Raw genomic sequence first — 15722 nt, forward strand, 5'->3', positions numbered from 1 at the left:
TGCCCCTTAGAGTCCTGAGATGCGTAGGTTAGAGGGATTAGCAAGTAAATATGTGGGGGTAGGGCCTGGGTGGGATTGTGGCCGGTGCAGACTCGATGGGCCGAATGGCCTCCTTCCGCACTGTATAGGGTTTCTATGACATGGGAACGGCATCACCTGAGAATTCCCCTCCAAGCCACTCACCATCCTGACTTGGAAATACATCATTGTTCCCTCACTGCTGCTGGGTCAAAATCCTGGAACTCCCCCTCTAACAGCACTGAGAGTGTTGGACAGGACCGAGGAGAGAGAATCAGCAGCTGAGCTCCCACCTCTCCCTGCGGAGCTGTAGCAGCCGAGGGGTCGTTGATAATTTCCAAGCTGAAAATGCATATTAAAACTAATGGAACTGAAATGAGTAGCTGGAGTTCAGGTACAGATTAGGCTCGAGGGACTGAATGGCCTGTTCCTATAAGCCAAAGTTTGACAGGAAAACATTTAGCATGTACAAGATGTTCCTGCATTTTTAACTATGCCAAGCATATCATATTATCCCCTTTGTGTGTTTGTCTGATTTACATTGATATTCAACATCCTCACCAAGTGGGTTTAGAATCATAGAATCCCGGCAGTGCAGAAGGAGGCCATTCGACCCATCGAGTCTGCACCGACCACAACCCAACCCAGGCCCTATCCCCACTTAGTTCCCTCTAACCTATCACATCCTGGGACACTAAGGGTTAATTTAGCATGTCCAATCTACCTAACCCGCACATCTTTGGACTGTGGGAGGAAACCGGAGCACCCGGAGGAAACCCACGCAGACATGAGGAGAACGTGCAAACTCCGCACAGACAGTCATCCAACACTGGAGTTGAACCCAGGTCCCTTGGAGCTGAGAGGCAGCAGTGCTAACCACTGTGCCACCCGTGTAGAATGAAGGAGGGATCATTTAATGGAACCTTTCGATGCAGAATTGAGCCCTCCTGCTTTCTCTGCTCCCCCTCGACCTCCAATTCTTCTTGTTGAGCGTTCCCTGAATTTAATGGCCATGTCTCAGCTGCCAATCCAAAGCTGCAGAATTTCCTCCCTGAACTTCTCTCCACCCCCCCCCCCCCCCCCCACACCCCCCCACTTCCCCCTCTGCTCTCTCGCACGAGGGAGGGCGCGAGCGGAGGGGGAAGGGGGTGCAGGGTGGGGAGGAGAAGTTAGCACTGCTGCCCCTCAGCTCCAAGGACCCAGGTTCAATTCCAGCCTCGGGTCACTGTCTGTGTGGAGTTTGCACATTCTCCCCGTGTCTGCGTGGGTTTCCTCCGGGTGCTCTGGTTTCCTCCCACAGTCTGAAAGATGTGCGGGTTAGGTTGATTGGACATGCTAAATTAATCCTTAGTGTCCCAGGATGTGATAGGTTAGAGGGATTAGCAGGGTAACTGAGTGGGGATAGGGCCTGGGTGGGATTCTTGTTGGTGCAGACCCGATGGGCCAAATGGCCTCCTTCTGCACTGTAGGGTCTCTGATTTTCTCACTCACGCGCTGTCGCCCACTTGCTGTTGCCCGCTCGTGCCCGTTCCCCCCACCCCCAAAGGTGCTCTTTAAAATCGACCCCTTTTGTTAGTTAAACACAACTGATACGGAATAATTTGCTGGTGAAGAACTGGGGTTTCACTTCACTTTTATAAAGAGACACTCAGTGTCACTGGTGTGTGGTTGAGTTCGGAGATATAGGTTTGCATTGTTTCTGTCTAAACAGAGACTGAGTAAAGACTGGCTCCAATTCTAACCTCCAACTGACTTTCTTGAATATAACACTTGTGTGGTTCTGTCTGTTTGTGCTGATATCCCCTTGTGCTGCTTGGTGTTGCGTGATTACAAGCCTGTCTTGGAATATGTTTAGGGATGGGAATGGTGCTAAATAAATGCCAGCTGCTCTTGTTGTAGGAGAAGCAGCAGAAGCGACCGTTTGTGTACTACAAGCCGGAAACCAAAGGCACGGTTTTGGATTTGAAGTGGAATCCTGCAGTGAGCAGCATCCTCGCCGTCTGCCAGTCTGACGGGAGCTTGACCATGTTGGAGGTTACCGATATCATTAAGCAGCACGCCAGTCTGCCACCCACAGCTGGTATTACTTCATGTACGTGTCATTTTTCTTACACGGGACTCCCGCACGAATGATCCCATTGTGTCATTTGTAATTTGTGCCCTTAATGCTATTGAGGCTGGAGGAAGTTTTGTTCCTGTTTGTTTTCTACACAGAGGGTTAACCGATTGTACTGCCTAAGCAGCTGGCCCAGTTTGCAGATCTACACGCAGTAACTTCAATAAAAATTTGGTCCATTTTTAAAAAAAAACTGATATTTGGGCATATGAGGGGAGTGGTCTTGTGGTATTATCGCTAGATTATTAATCCAGAAACTCAGCTAATGTTCTGGGGACCTGGGTTCAAATCCCACCATAGAGGGTGAAATTTGAATTCAATAAAAAAAATCTGGAATTAAGAATCTACTGATGACCATGAAACCGTTGTCGGAAAAACCCATCTGGTTCATTACTGTCCTTCAGGGAAGGAAATCTGATGTCCTCTGACTGTCTCTCTCTCTGTGTCTCTTTCTTTCTCTGTGTGTGTGTGTGTCTGTGTGTGTGTCTGTGTGTGTGTGTCTGTGTGTGTGTGTCTGTGTGTGTGTGTCTGTGTGTGTGTGTCTGTGTGTGTGTGTCTGTGTGTGTGTGTCTGTGTGTGTGTGTCTGTGTGTGTGTGTCTGTGTGTGTGTGTGTGTGTCTGTGTGTGTGTGTCTGTGTGTGTGTGTCTGTGTGTCTGTGTGTCTGTGTGTCTGTGTGTGTGTGTGTCTGTGTGTCTGTGTGTCTGTGTGTCTGTGTGTGTGTGTGTGTGTGTGTCTGTGTGTCTGTGTGTCTGTGTGTCTGTGTGTCTGTGTGTGTGTGTGTGTCTGTGTGTCTGTGTGTGTCTGTGTGTGTCTGTGTCTCTCTCTCTGTGTCTCTCTGTCTCTCCCCTCACATTCTCACTCTCTCCCTCTCTCCTCAGTATGCTGGAGTCCGAAAGGGAAGCAGCTAGCAGCAGGTCGACAGGACGGAACGGTGGTTCAATATTCACCGGTAAGTCCCAGCATTTTTATCCTTTTTCAATTGCCCTAATTTTCTCGCTCCTCCCTATCTGTAATATCTGCGCTCCCCCAATTCACCATCACCGTGGCACCGGGCCTTAGTTGCCTGGGCCTTAATCTTTGGAATTCCCTCCCTGAACCCCTCTCTCTCCAACTATAGGATAGTCCTTCAAACCAGTGCCACCTCCCCTATTGCTGGAGGATATTCTGATAACACTCCTGTGAAGCACCTTGGTACATTTGATTCTGCTCAAGGCGCTATATAAATGCAAGTTGTTGGTACACCTGAGTGTTTCAATGTTCAAATCAAAACTGGCATTGTGTTTTGCAGAATTTACACCGCACTTCTGTGAATGTTTAGGCCAGTAAACCTTTCTGCCGGGAGTCAAACTCGCAGGTTTCAGCAACTTCTCTTGCAGTTTTCTCTGTCTCTCTCTCTCTACATTAAATGGCAGAACCCTTAAGAGTATTGATAGGCAGAGGGATCTGGGTGTAGAGGTACACAGGTCACTGAAAGTGGAGGTGGAGAAGGTAGTCAAGAAGGCATACGGCACGCTTGCCTTCATCGGCTGGGGCATTGAGTTTAAAAATTGGCAAGTCATGTTGTAGCTGTACAGAACCTTAGTTAGGCCGCACTTGGAATATAGTGTTCAACTCTGGTCGCCACACTACCAGAAGGATATGGAGGCTTTGGAGAGGGGACAGAAAAGATTTACCAGGATGTTGCCTGGTATGGAGGGTATTAGCTATGAGGAGAGATTGGAGAAACTTGGTTTGTTCTCACTAGAACGACGGAGGTTGAGGGGCGACCTGATAGAAGTCTACAAGATTCTGAGGGGCATGGACAGAGTGGATAGTCAGAAGCTTTTTCCCAGGGTGGAAGAGTCAATTACTAGGGGCCATAGGTTTAAGATGCGAGGGGCAAGGTTTAAAGGAGATGTACGAGGCAAGTATTTTACACAGAGGGTGGTGGGTGCCTGGAACTCGCTGCCGGGGGAGCTAGTGGAAGCAGATACGATAGTGACTTTTAAGGGGTGTCTTGACAAATACATGAATAGGGTGGGAATAGAGGGATATGGTCCCCGGAAGGGTAGGGGGTTTTAGTTCAGTCGGGCAGCATGGTCGGTGCAGGCTTGGAGGGCCGAAGGGCCTGTTCCTGTGCTGTAATTTTCTTTATTCTTTGTCTCCTGGTGTGAGATTCACTACCATTTAATAAGAATCCTCAGCTGCCCGTCACTGTTAGTGCAGTTCGAGTGGCACCTTCCTGTCACCGTGAAACAATAAATGTCTCTGCTCCCAAGAGCTGAATCCCTTTGCTCTGCTTTGTGAATGGAGATGAGTTCTCGTATCCTTGCAATTCCCTAACCGAGGGCTGTGTATCCTCAGCCACTGACAGAGTACGCCAGAGACAGATCCATAGATGCTTGGTCACAAGGATTCCGGGTACTGGGGAAATCAGGGGGGAGAGTGGGTGAATTGGGGGTTGATGCTGGGGCAGCGTGGAAACTGGGGGAGGAAACAACTACAGAGGGGTGGCTGGGGAATCGAGGCTTGTGGGGATATTAGAATCATAGAGTCCCTACAATACAGAAGAGGCCACTTACTCTCTGACAGAGCATCTCACCCAGGCCCTCTCCCTGGCCCTATCCCTGTAACCCCACACACTTACCATGGCCAACGCACCCTAACCAGCACGTCTTTCGGACTGTGGGAGGAAACCCACGCAGACACGGGGCGAATGTGCAGACTCCGCACAGACAGTGACCCAAGCCGAGAATTGAACCCGGGTCCCTGGCGCAGTGAGGCAGCAGCGCTAACCACTGTACCACCATGTCGCCCACTGTGGGAATGTTGACTTGAAGTAGATAAGCCGTGATCTTGCTGAATCGCCGAGGGGCCTCGAGGGGCACTGACCTTTTTTTTGTTTTAAATGTGATCGTGCTCAGAGATTTTATTTCCCTGCAGGTTCTTCAAGAAAAGAAGGTTATCCAGGCTCCCCCTTTCTACACCCCGGATAATCCAGTTAAAGGTAGGGTGTATAGAATCCCCGGCTTGCACACCGTTCAGCCAAGCACTTTAAAAGAATTATCGGATTAGTCTCCCTCCCGACTCCTTCCACCATCACCTGTACATTTCTCCCTTCATCTTTTTATTCGGATTCCCTGTTGGAAGTTTTGAATCTGCTTCCACTGCCCTTTCAGGCAGCACATTCCAAAACATATCTCACTATTTCTCCCTTCTGGCTCTCTTGATCATGACATCCTGGCCCCAATGGGTCAAACGGCCCCCCCCCCCCCTGTGCTGTAACCACTCTGACGTTAAATCTGCATCCTCTAGTTACTGACCTGTTGGTGGAAACAGCTCCTCCTTATCAAAAAACCCTCCATAAATTTAGAAGTCTCTGTTAAACCTCCCCTTAATCTTCACAGCTCTCAGGAGAACGATCCCAGCTTCTCCAGTCTTCCCGTGTAACTGAGCTCCCTCATTCCTGGTAACATTCTGGTAAATGTGGGCGGCACAGTGGTTTAGCACTGCTGCCCCACAGCGCCAGGGAGCCCGGGTTTAATTCCTGGCTTGGGTCACTGTCTGTGCGGAGTCTGCACGTTCTCCCCGTGTCTGCGTGGGTTTCCTCCGGGTGCTCCGGTTTCCTCCCACAGTCCGAAAGACGTGCTGGTTAGGGTGCATCGGCCGTGCTAAATTCTCCCTCAGTGTACCCGAACAGGCGCCGGAGTGTGGCGACTGGGGGATTTTCACAGTAACTTCATTGCAGTGTTAATGTAAGCCTACTTGTGACACTGATAAATAAACTTTAAAAATACTGTCTTCCCTCATTCCGTTTCCAAAATACTGTTTGTTAATGGAGTGTTGAAGTGGTAGCGTTGTGACAGAATGCAGACTCTGGGGACCTCTGGTGGCAGACATGAGTTGAACAGCGCGGCAGCTTTTTAACTTCGGGATTTATTCTGCACCTTTTTGTTTTGTTGTTTAAATTTCTCAAATTTTTGGGGCCAGTGCTTTGATTTAGGGGGCCACAGGAACCGTTCAGCGTAATGCTGTGCACTGACTTTCTGAACCGAGAGAGATTATTCAGCTTCTCGAGCCTGCCGTGCCATTTAGAGGGATCAGGTTTCAAACAGTTTATTTATTAGTGTCGCAAGTAGGCTTACATTAACGCTGCAATGAAGTTACTGTGAAAATCCCCTAGTTGCCACACTCCAGCGCCTGTTCGGGTACACTGAGGGAGAATTTAGCACGGCCAATGCACCCTAACTAGCACGTCTTTCAGACTGTGGGAGGAAACCAGAGCACCCGGAGGAGACCCATGCAGACACGGGGAGAACGTGCAGACTCCACACAGACGGTGACCCGAGCCGGGAATCAAACCCTGGTCCCTGGCGCAGTGAGGCAGAAGTGTTAAACCACTGTGCCACCGTGCCTCTGTCCTATGTCATACATAGCTGTGTATAATCCTGCTGGAATACAGTCTGGAGTGGGAACTCTATCCTAATTTATATGTTTAGCCTCCTTCCCAACTTGGACCAGTTATAATGTTAACTCAGTACAAATCAATGATCAAGCTTGGCCTGTATAGTTCAGGTAGCACCTTACTGGGTGGCACAGTGGTTAGCGTTGCTGCCTCACAGAGCCAGGGATCCGGGTTCAATTCCGGCCTTGGGTCACTGTCTGTGTGGAGTTTGCACGTTCTCCCCGTGTCTGCGTGGGTTTCCTCCAGGTGCTCCGGTTTCCTCCCCCAGTCCAAAGACGTGCGGGTTAGATGCATTGGCCATGCTAAATTGCCCCTTAGTGTCAGGGGGACTAGCTAGGGTAAATACGTGTGGTTAAGGGGATAGGGCCTGGGTGGGATTGTTGTCAATACAGACGCGATGGGCTGAACGGCCTCCTCCTGCACCGTAGGCATGCTATAATTATGTATGACTGCACTATATCCTTGAACCAAGTTTGAAAGCTCTACCTGAAATGAGGCATGACTCCGCTGGAGACTGGCTGAGTTACTGGGTGTGCAGAAGATGATGTGGAGATGCCGGTGTTGGACTGGGGTAAACACAGTAAGAAGTTTAACAACACCAGGTTAAAGTCCAACAGGTTTATTTGGTAGCAAAAGCCACACAAGCTTTCGGAGCCTTAAGCTCCTCCTTCAGGTGAGTGGGAATTCTGTTCACAAACAGGGCATATAAAGACACAAACTCAATTTACAGAATAATGGTTGGAATGCGAATACTTACAGCTAATCAAGTCTTAAAGGTACAAACAATGTGAGTGGAGAGAGCATTAAGACAGGTTAGAGAGATGTGTATTGTCTCCAGACAGGACAGCCAGTGAGACTCTGCAAGTCCAGGCAAGCTGTCCAGGCTATTCTGTAAATTGAGTTTGTGTCTTTATATGCCCTGTTTGTGAACAGAATTCCCACTCACCTGAAGAAGGAGCTTAAGGCTCCGAAAGCTTGTGGCTTTTGCTACCAAATAAATCTGTTGGACTTTAACCTGGTGTTGTTAAACTTACTGTGCAGAAGGCGCCATGCCAGGTTGAATCTTTAGCATAGGGTGTTTAAATACCTGTGGGGATTTAAATTAAAACCCGTAGGGATTTAAATTGTTGTATTGTGCACTATCGTGTGAAGAAAGGTTAAGTAGGTTGGCCTATCCATTGGAGTCCAGAAGAATGAGGAGGTGATCTGATTGAAATATGGAAGATTTGGAGGGGTTTTAAAGAGTGGATACTGTTGAGGACCAGATCAGAAACTCCAAGGTGTTTTATGAAGTTAGCCTTGACCCTAAGTTTTGCATTTGATTTTGGCATTAGGGTGAGCATAAGGTGTTTAACTCCAGGTATGATTCTCGTGGCCCACTGGGAAGCTTAATTTAAGAACACAGAATATAACAAAAAGAATTAGCATAACTTTTACCAATTAAAATACTTAAAACATGACAAAGTATAATTCTTAACAGCTAGCTATCTATTATTCCAATTTAGCAGTATCCCCCACAGACATAAATCTCTTCTGTAGAATCAGTTAGCACAGAAAACCAAATATGTTCCTGTGGCTACTAGATTTCTGGCCTTTTAACACCTCTGATGAGTGATCCAAACAGACACTTTTTTTCTAATTCCCATGCAGTCACTTCCAGAGAGAGCTCCACTCCCAGGTAATAGATTCTCAGCGAAAGAAATTTATTTCCGAGCAGATTCCAGAGCTCAGAGGGAACAAGAGAGACAGAGAGAGCAACCTCTCTCTAAATATCCCAAAAAGCAGACCACCTTGTGTTCTCTGTGAAAGTCTAGCTGTACCCAGTCATATGACCTTACCTGTCAATCAACCTAACCAAGCCCCACTCTGAAATATCCCGGGGGAAACACAAAACAACAGAACCCTGCATTAGTGCAGATTAAAACAAACGTAGCAATTAAGATCAATGATGCTGCTGCAGTAACGATAGTACTGCTGGATACAGACAAAACGGCACCGATCCTGCACAAGAAACATGACTAAAATATATTTCTTAAAGGCACAGCATCATCACAATACCTGGAAGATGCTACCACTTCTAGCCGAGACTGCCACTGTTTAAGAATAAGAAGTTGGGGATGAGAACTTTTGTCTCTGAGGGCTGTTTGTCCGTGGAATTCTCTTGCCCAGAGAGCAGTGGAGGCTGGGTCATTGCATTTATTCAAGACCGAGTTGGGCAGATTTCTGATTGACGAGGAGTCAGTGTGTTTTTGGGGACAGACAGTGAAGTGGAGTTGAGGTCGCAATCGGAGCTGGGTGGTGTAGTGGTATTGTCACCGGACCAGAGTCCCAGCGTTATGCCCTGGGGTCCGGGTTCGAATCCCACCATGGGAGCTGGTGAAATTTGAATTCAGGAGAAGTCTGGAATTGAAACATAACGATGACCATTGTTGATTGTTGTAAAAGCCTACCTGGTTCACCAATGTCCTTCAAGGAAGGAAATCTGCTGTCCTCACTCGACCTGGCCTACACATGTCTCCAGACCCGCAGCAATGTGGTTGACTCTTAACATACCCTCTGCAATGGCTGAGCAAACCACTTAGCTGAAGGGTAACTAGGATGGAGAAGTAATGCTGGCCCAACCAGCGCCGCCCACAACCCCTGAACAAAATTTTTAAAATTATATTGAATAGTGAAGCAGGCTCAAGTCTACTTCTGTGTTCCTATGACCACTTCCGCTGCACATACACCTTGTCACCACCTTGGCCCTGTCCAAAGCTCCGCTGTCAGAATGGCACAAATTGGTTAAAAGCTCAAAGATTAAAGCTGAATTGGGGGCGTGCTTATGGCAGCGCTCTCCCAGTTAAGTGACCTTTCATGCACATGTCTTCAACAAGGTGTTCTGTGCCACGACGGGTACTGCCCCTGTCACGTAACTGTCAGGTGTGGGCATTCCAAATAGTGTTTTCAGTGGAAAACGACAAGGTTGCTTTTAACTGAGGGCTTGTATAATGGACTGCTGACGCCTTCCTGCATCTGGGGCCGTTTTGATATTCCAAGTGTCGGATCTTTTGCTGCTGGTGCCCTCCTTGTTGCTGAGATTGTCTCTTTTCCTGTGACAGTGCTGGATATCTCCTGGATCAGTACGTACGTTTTCGGTGTGGTCTATGTGGCAGCAGACGGATCGCTGGAGAGTCCGCCCGAGCTTGTGATTCTCTCCCTGGCGGTAGGCACCCTGTCTTTGGACAAGCTTCGAATTTTTGCAACAAGTGACGCGTATAATCCCCTAATTTGAAAACCTCACATTCTACTATGCTAGTTGCAGTTTGTGAATGTATGTCATTTGCCCGGTGAGCAGTGTCAGAGTTTGTGGGTTTGGGCCCCATTCAAGAGAGTTTAACACACATCCAGGCAGATGCTCCCTTTGCAGTTTGAGGGAGTGCTACGTTGTTGGAAGTGCTGCCTTTCAGATGTTATGGACTGGAGGAGGTTCCAGTTAAACAGCCCTGATTTCTCATCTTGTCACCCGACCGTAAGCAGAAATGCCGATTGCTTTTGATTTGCTTTCCCCTTGATAAGCGGCGGCATGTTTCCCAACCCCGCAGTTTTAGTGTGATCCAATTTTTAATAACTCCACAGCAAACTTGAAATGGGATGAATTCGGGGTTAATTTATTTGCGCACACAAAGATGGAGGGGAGGGGTCTCTGTGTAGCCCCCTGTGCGCTCGTACAGTAAAAGAGGGACAGTGAAAAGGAAGATTTACAGGGCAAAGACCACAGAGAAAAGAATTACTGTTTCACTTGAGTCCAGAATCAAAGTCCAGTGAGGTATTCTTTTACGGAGGTAGGCAGGTTGAAAACTGATGCTGGATAATTCGTTCTTGTAGTGGAGTTGACTGAGAAGATAGGCACACATACAGGTGAATCAATCTTGCAGGCGATGGTACAGTGATTCCAGTAGAAATAATGTAGATGGGGCCAAGTATTCAATTTGGGCAGAACCCCTCTCCCGTGTGGCCGCCTACAGGTGGTAAAATGGCAAACTAGGCTTTGCAGTACAACGAGGCATTATAACTGGTTTCATTAACGAGACGTTTATGTCACACGACTCGCACCTTTCCACTCTGGCTTTGACGAAAGGAGGGAGACAAAGAATGGGTAAGCTAGCTTAACGTCTGTAATTGGCAAGATCTTGGAGTCAATTATAAAGGATGTAATAGCAGAGCATTTGGAAATGTTTTGCCATCACATCAAGCAAAGTCAGCAAGGCTTCATCAAGGGAAATAATTACTGACAAATTTATCAGAATTCTTTGAGATGGTAACGAGCAGGATAGATAAAGGACACCGAGATAAGGAGCAGGATAGATGAAGGGGAATCAGTAGATGTAAAATATTCAGATTTCCAAAAAGCGCGCGATAAGGTACCGCACAAGAGGCTACTTAAGACAAGAACCCGTGGTGTTGGGGATAGTATCTTAGCATGGATAGAGGATTGCTAATCTAATAGAATACAGAGTGTTGGAATAAGAGGTGCATTTTCAGGGTGATAACCTGTAACCAGTGGAGTGCCACAGGGATCAGTGCTAGACCACAATTATTTACAATATTTATTATTGACTTGGACGAGGGAAGTGAATGAAGTTTATAGATGACACAAAAATAAGTGGGAAGGCAAGTGGTGGGGATGACAGAGTCTACAGAGGGATATAGGTTAGGTGAGTGGGCAAAAGCTAGACAGATAGAATGTTATGTAGGAAAATGTGAGTTCTGCACTTTGGTAGTAAGAATAAAGGAGTGGAGTATTATTTAAATAGGAAAAGGCTGCAGAAAGCTGCAGCATCATAGAGCCATTTGGGGATCCTCATGCATAAATGTCAAAAGCTGGCATGCAAGTTCAGGGAATGGGGAAGGTAAATGGAATGTTGGTCTTTATTTCCAAGGGAATTAAGTGTAAAAGTAAGGACGTCTTGCTAAAACTATGCGGGGCGCTGGTTAGACCACATCTGGAATACAGTGAACAGTTTTGTTCCCCTTATCTCAGGAAAGATAACTGGCATTGGAGGCAGTCCAGAGAAGATTCACTAGGTTGATCCCGGGATAGAGCGATTCTCTTATGAGGAGAGGTTGAGTAGATTGGGCCAATTAGAGTTTGGAGAAATGGGAGATGACCTCATTAAGACACATAGGATTCTCAGGGGGCTTGATAGGGTAGGTGCTGAAGGGTTGTTTACCCCTGTGGAAGAGTCTGAGGCCAGAGGGCATATTGTGAGTGGGGAGTGACCCGTTTGGAACAGAAATAAGGAGGAATTTCTTCTGAGGGTAGTGAATCTGTGGAATTCATCACCACAGAGAGTTGTCGAGGCTTATGCATTAAGTAAGTTCATGGCTGAGGTAGACAGATGTTTAATCAGCAAGGGAATCGAGGATTATGGGGATAAGGCGGGAAAGTGGAGTTGAGAATGATCACATCCTATCTGTCATGATCTCATTGAATGGCAGTGTTGACTTAATGGGCCAAATGGCCTACTTCTGCTCCTATACCTTATTGTCTAAAGGGTGTGTATCCCTTTGTCTGGGTCCCTATGATTACTAAATATTCCCACCTTTCAGACTTGCCAAGGAGGTTGCAAGGTCCTTTGACCGAGCAGACGAATAGCTTCCGGTTGGCCAGGCCGACCTTATGAAATGTCGAGTGTTCTTTGCACAGTTCTTAGAATTTGGTCACTGTAGCCCACACGGGTCATTAGTGTCTCTTCAGAGGTAATGAGGTAAAAGTTTCTGTGATGCTATCATGGTGGCTTCTTTTGTTCCGGGTCACAGGCAGATATAACTTCAGCCATAATTAAGGTGTTTGTCCGGTTTATAAATTTTTAGGAATTGGTCATGGGGATATATATGTACGTTTTATAAAAATCTATAGTGTGAAGTCTTCGTCCTTGATACTGACGAGAATTTAAATGGAGGTTCTGTCTTTCCTCCGCTGGCACAAGTTTGAAAAGCAGTCAGGATGTTCTCTGGTCAATCACCCCTTATCCTATATTGGCTTGAAAAATACATCTAGTCCTTTACCAAAGTGCTGATTGCTGGTCCTAAACTAAATAATAAACTGTGGGTGACTACACTTCATTACACTTCATCGATCCCAGGAATGAAAGGCTTGACGTCTGAGGAGCGTTTGCGGGCTCTAGGTCTGTACTCGATGGAGTTTAGAAAGATGTGGGGGGGATCTCATTGATACTTACAGGATACTGAAAGGCCCGGATAGAGTTGACGCGGGGAAGATGTTTCCATTAGTCGGAGAGACTGGGATCCGAGGGCACAGTCTCAGAGTAAAGGGACTACCTTTTCGAACTGAGACGAGGAAGAATTTCTTCAGCCAGAGGGTGGGGAATCTATGGAATTTATTGCTACAGAGGAGGCCGGGTCATTGAGTGTCTTTAAGACCGAGATAGATAGGTTCTCGATTGGTAATGGGATCAAAGGTTACGGGGAAAAGGCGGGAGAACGGGGTTGGGAAACTTATCAGCCATGATTGAACAGCGGAGCAGACTCGATGGGACAAATGGCCTAATTCTGCCTCTATCTTATTAAGAACTTGATTGGTTGCAAAATGTTTTGGAAGATCCTAAAGTTCTTTTCTTTACTCTTTTCCGCAATGTGGCTCTGCTGGGCCTGCATTTGTTGTCCATCTATGATTGTCCTTGAGAAGGTGGTGGTGAGTTGCTGCCTTGAGCCGCTGCAGTCGATGTGGGGTAGGTGCACCCACAGTGCCGTTGAGGAGAGAGTTCCAGGATTTTGACCCAGCGACAGTGAAGGAACGGTGAAATAGTTTTGGATCAGGATGGTGTGTGGCTTGGAGGAGAATTTCAGGTGGTGGTCTTTCCATGCAGCTGCTGCTGCTGTTCTGCTAGGTTGCAGGTTTGGAAGGTGCTGTCGGAGGAGTCTTGGTGAATGGCTGCAGTGCATCTTGTCGAAGGTGCATGCTGCTGCCACCGTGTGCCGGTGGTGGAGGGAGTGAATATTAAAGATGGTGGATGGCGATGCCATTCAAGTCGCTGTTTTGTCCTGGATGATGTCGAGTTTCTTGAGTGTTGTTGGAGTTGCACCCATCCAGGCAAGTGGGGAGTATCCCATCGCACTCCTGACCTGTGCCTTGTAGGTGGTGGACCAGCTTTGGAGAGTCGGGCAGTGTGTGTTACTCGCTGCAGATTTCCCACCCTCTGATCTACTCTTGCAGCGACAGGAATTGAAAGGCGCTATATGAGTGCAGATCTGTTTGTTCTTTAATCACCTGGGCCATTGTGGAAACCCCGGAAGGTTATTGAGCAGGGAAATGAGAAACTGGCCAGGCTTTCAGAGACAGAGGGCTGAGGCTGTGTGGGGGGGATTTTGAAGCAGTTCAAGGTTTATTCCCCAGTGAGGCGGCTGTTTGAAGAAATGTGGACGTTCATCATTGGGTGACATTTTCTTTGAAGAATTGACCGTTGACAGCCTGAAATGTCTGATGTAATTGAATATTAATGATATCTCGCAGCGCTGTCGATACAGGTCGATGTGAAAATGTTTTTACCATATTAAAATGAATGAATTCTCTTTTTCAGAAAAAGGATGAGAAGCGAGAGGACCGATTCTTCAATTTTAACGACCTGTGTTTTGGGGTAACTACGGAGAGGCAGCACCATTACTACCTGCACTACTTTGAGAGCTGGTGCGTTTGAGAGCTTTCGGTCACAGTGTGTTTAGTAAAGTGGCTGCTCGTATTCTTTGTCCATAAACCTGAGGTGCAACTGCTTCACTTGTCCCTAAATCCTTTCACATTGGGAGCATCACAGGAGAGCTTGGCTCTGACACAGACGCCCGCCCAGCATCCACATGTACAGGCGCTGCTGAACTATAATCTGCCAACTGTGAAGATGATAATGATAGACTTCAAAAGGTTGAATGGGTCAGTGTGAGGTCGATAAAATGAGGTCGACAGAGAGAAGTATGAAGTGATTCATTTTGGTCGGGAGAATGAGGAACGTCCACATAAAATAAAGGGTACAGCATTAAAAGGTTGTGGAGCAGAGGGTCCTGGGGGAGATGTGCACAGATTGGTGAATCGGGAGGGCAGATTGAGAAAGACAAACGCAATCCTGGGCTTTATAAATAAAGAATGAAAGCAGGGTAGATGTGAAGAAACAAACCATCGGTTCAGTCACAGCTGGTGTCTCGCACCCAATACTGGGCACCAGTCTTCAGGGAGGAGATACAAGGCATTGGTGATGCAGTGGTTACAGGAATGAGGGACTTGACTGAGATAGATTGGAGAAGCCGGGCCTGTCTTCCTTGGGGAAGAGAATTGGTGCAAATTGGCACCACAATTCCTACATTTCAACAAGGAAGTGGCTCATTGGTGGTAAAGCATCTTAGGGACATCATGAAAGGTGCCGTGTGAATGCATGTTTGTTTTTGTAAACTAGCCGAACCATGGAAATATAAACAGGCAGAATGGATTGGATGGGACCCGGTGGCTATTTCTGTGCCGTGCATCCAATCGAATATTGAGCAACTCTTGTGTAAAATCCATTCCCCAGCTGGACTAATCTGCGCTTCATTTGGCCTGTAAATTTTCCAGGCTGCCTTGTTAAAAACAAATTCACGGAGAATGCTGACGGTGTCGTGTTGATCACACTTGCAGTCAAGTTACTGAGCTGTTCCTAACAAATGAAGCAACATTAGCAGATGCTCAGACTGCTTGTGCGCGTGTGTGTACCCTAAACAAACTCGCTCTGAACTCGCAGTTGTTAATTAAAACATTAGTTCGTGCTGAGGTAGAAGACCATTAAGTTTTGAGGCTTAATGTCTAGAATTTGGTTTTGAGATGCTGACTGACTGCTGTATCCAATTCCTGCTGTGTTATTTACAGGGATATGCTCTTCGCCTCTTCAGCAGCATCCATTGAAGTCAGCATTGTTGCTCGGCAAGCGGACAAGGTAACACTACTGATTTCCAAAGGCACTTTTCAATGGAGATAATCTGTACGGCTGTATGGAAGGAGGCTGGAAATGTGATTCATTGAAGTGCCTTGCCACTGTAGATATTTGATCCAGGTTTCAGATGCATGAGCTACAGGTAACGATGCAGGTTAATAAGTCTCAGAGTACACAGTACTTGTGTCA

At 47.1% G+C, this 15722-nt stretch overlaps 1 protein-coding gene across 3 annotated transcripts in view; it reads left to right on the plus strand.

Moving 5' to 3' along the window:
• Positions 1 to 15722, plus strand: part of nup214 (nucleoporin 214) — a 211644-nt gene that overhangs the window by 10950 nt on the left and 184972 nt on the right. For all 3 annotated transcript variants that reach the window (XM_078226236.1, XM_078226235.1, XM_078226237.1), the window contains exons 4-9: positions 1918 to 2110; positions 3014 to 3084; positions 5058 to 5121; positions 9681 to 9784; positions 14163 to 14269; positions 15470 to 15536. In XM_078226236.1, the coding sequence (XP_078082362.1) occupies positions 1918 to 2110; positions 3014 to 3084; positions 5058 to 5121; positions 9681 to 9784; positions 14163 to 14269; positions 15470 to 15536 (606 nt within the window). The remainder of the gene's footprint in view (positions 1 to 1917; positions 2111 to 3013; positions 3085 to 5057; positions 5122 to 9680; positions 9785 to 14162; positions 14270 to 15469; positions 15537 to 15722) is intronic.

The sequence above is a fragment of the Mustelus asterias genome, chromosome 13, assembly GCF_964213995.1.
Source record: "Mustelus asterias chromosome 13, sMusAst1.hap1.1, whole genome shotgun sequence".
NCBI lineage: Eukaryota > Metazoa > Chordata > Chondrichthyes > Carcharhiniformes > Triakidae > Mustelus > Mustelus asterias.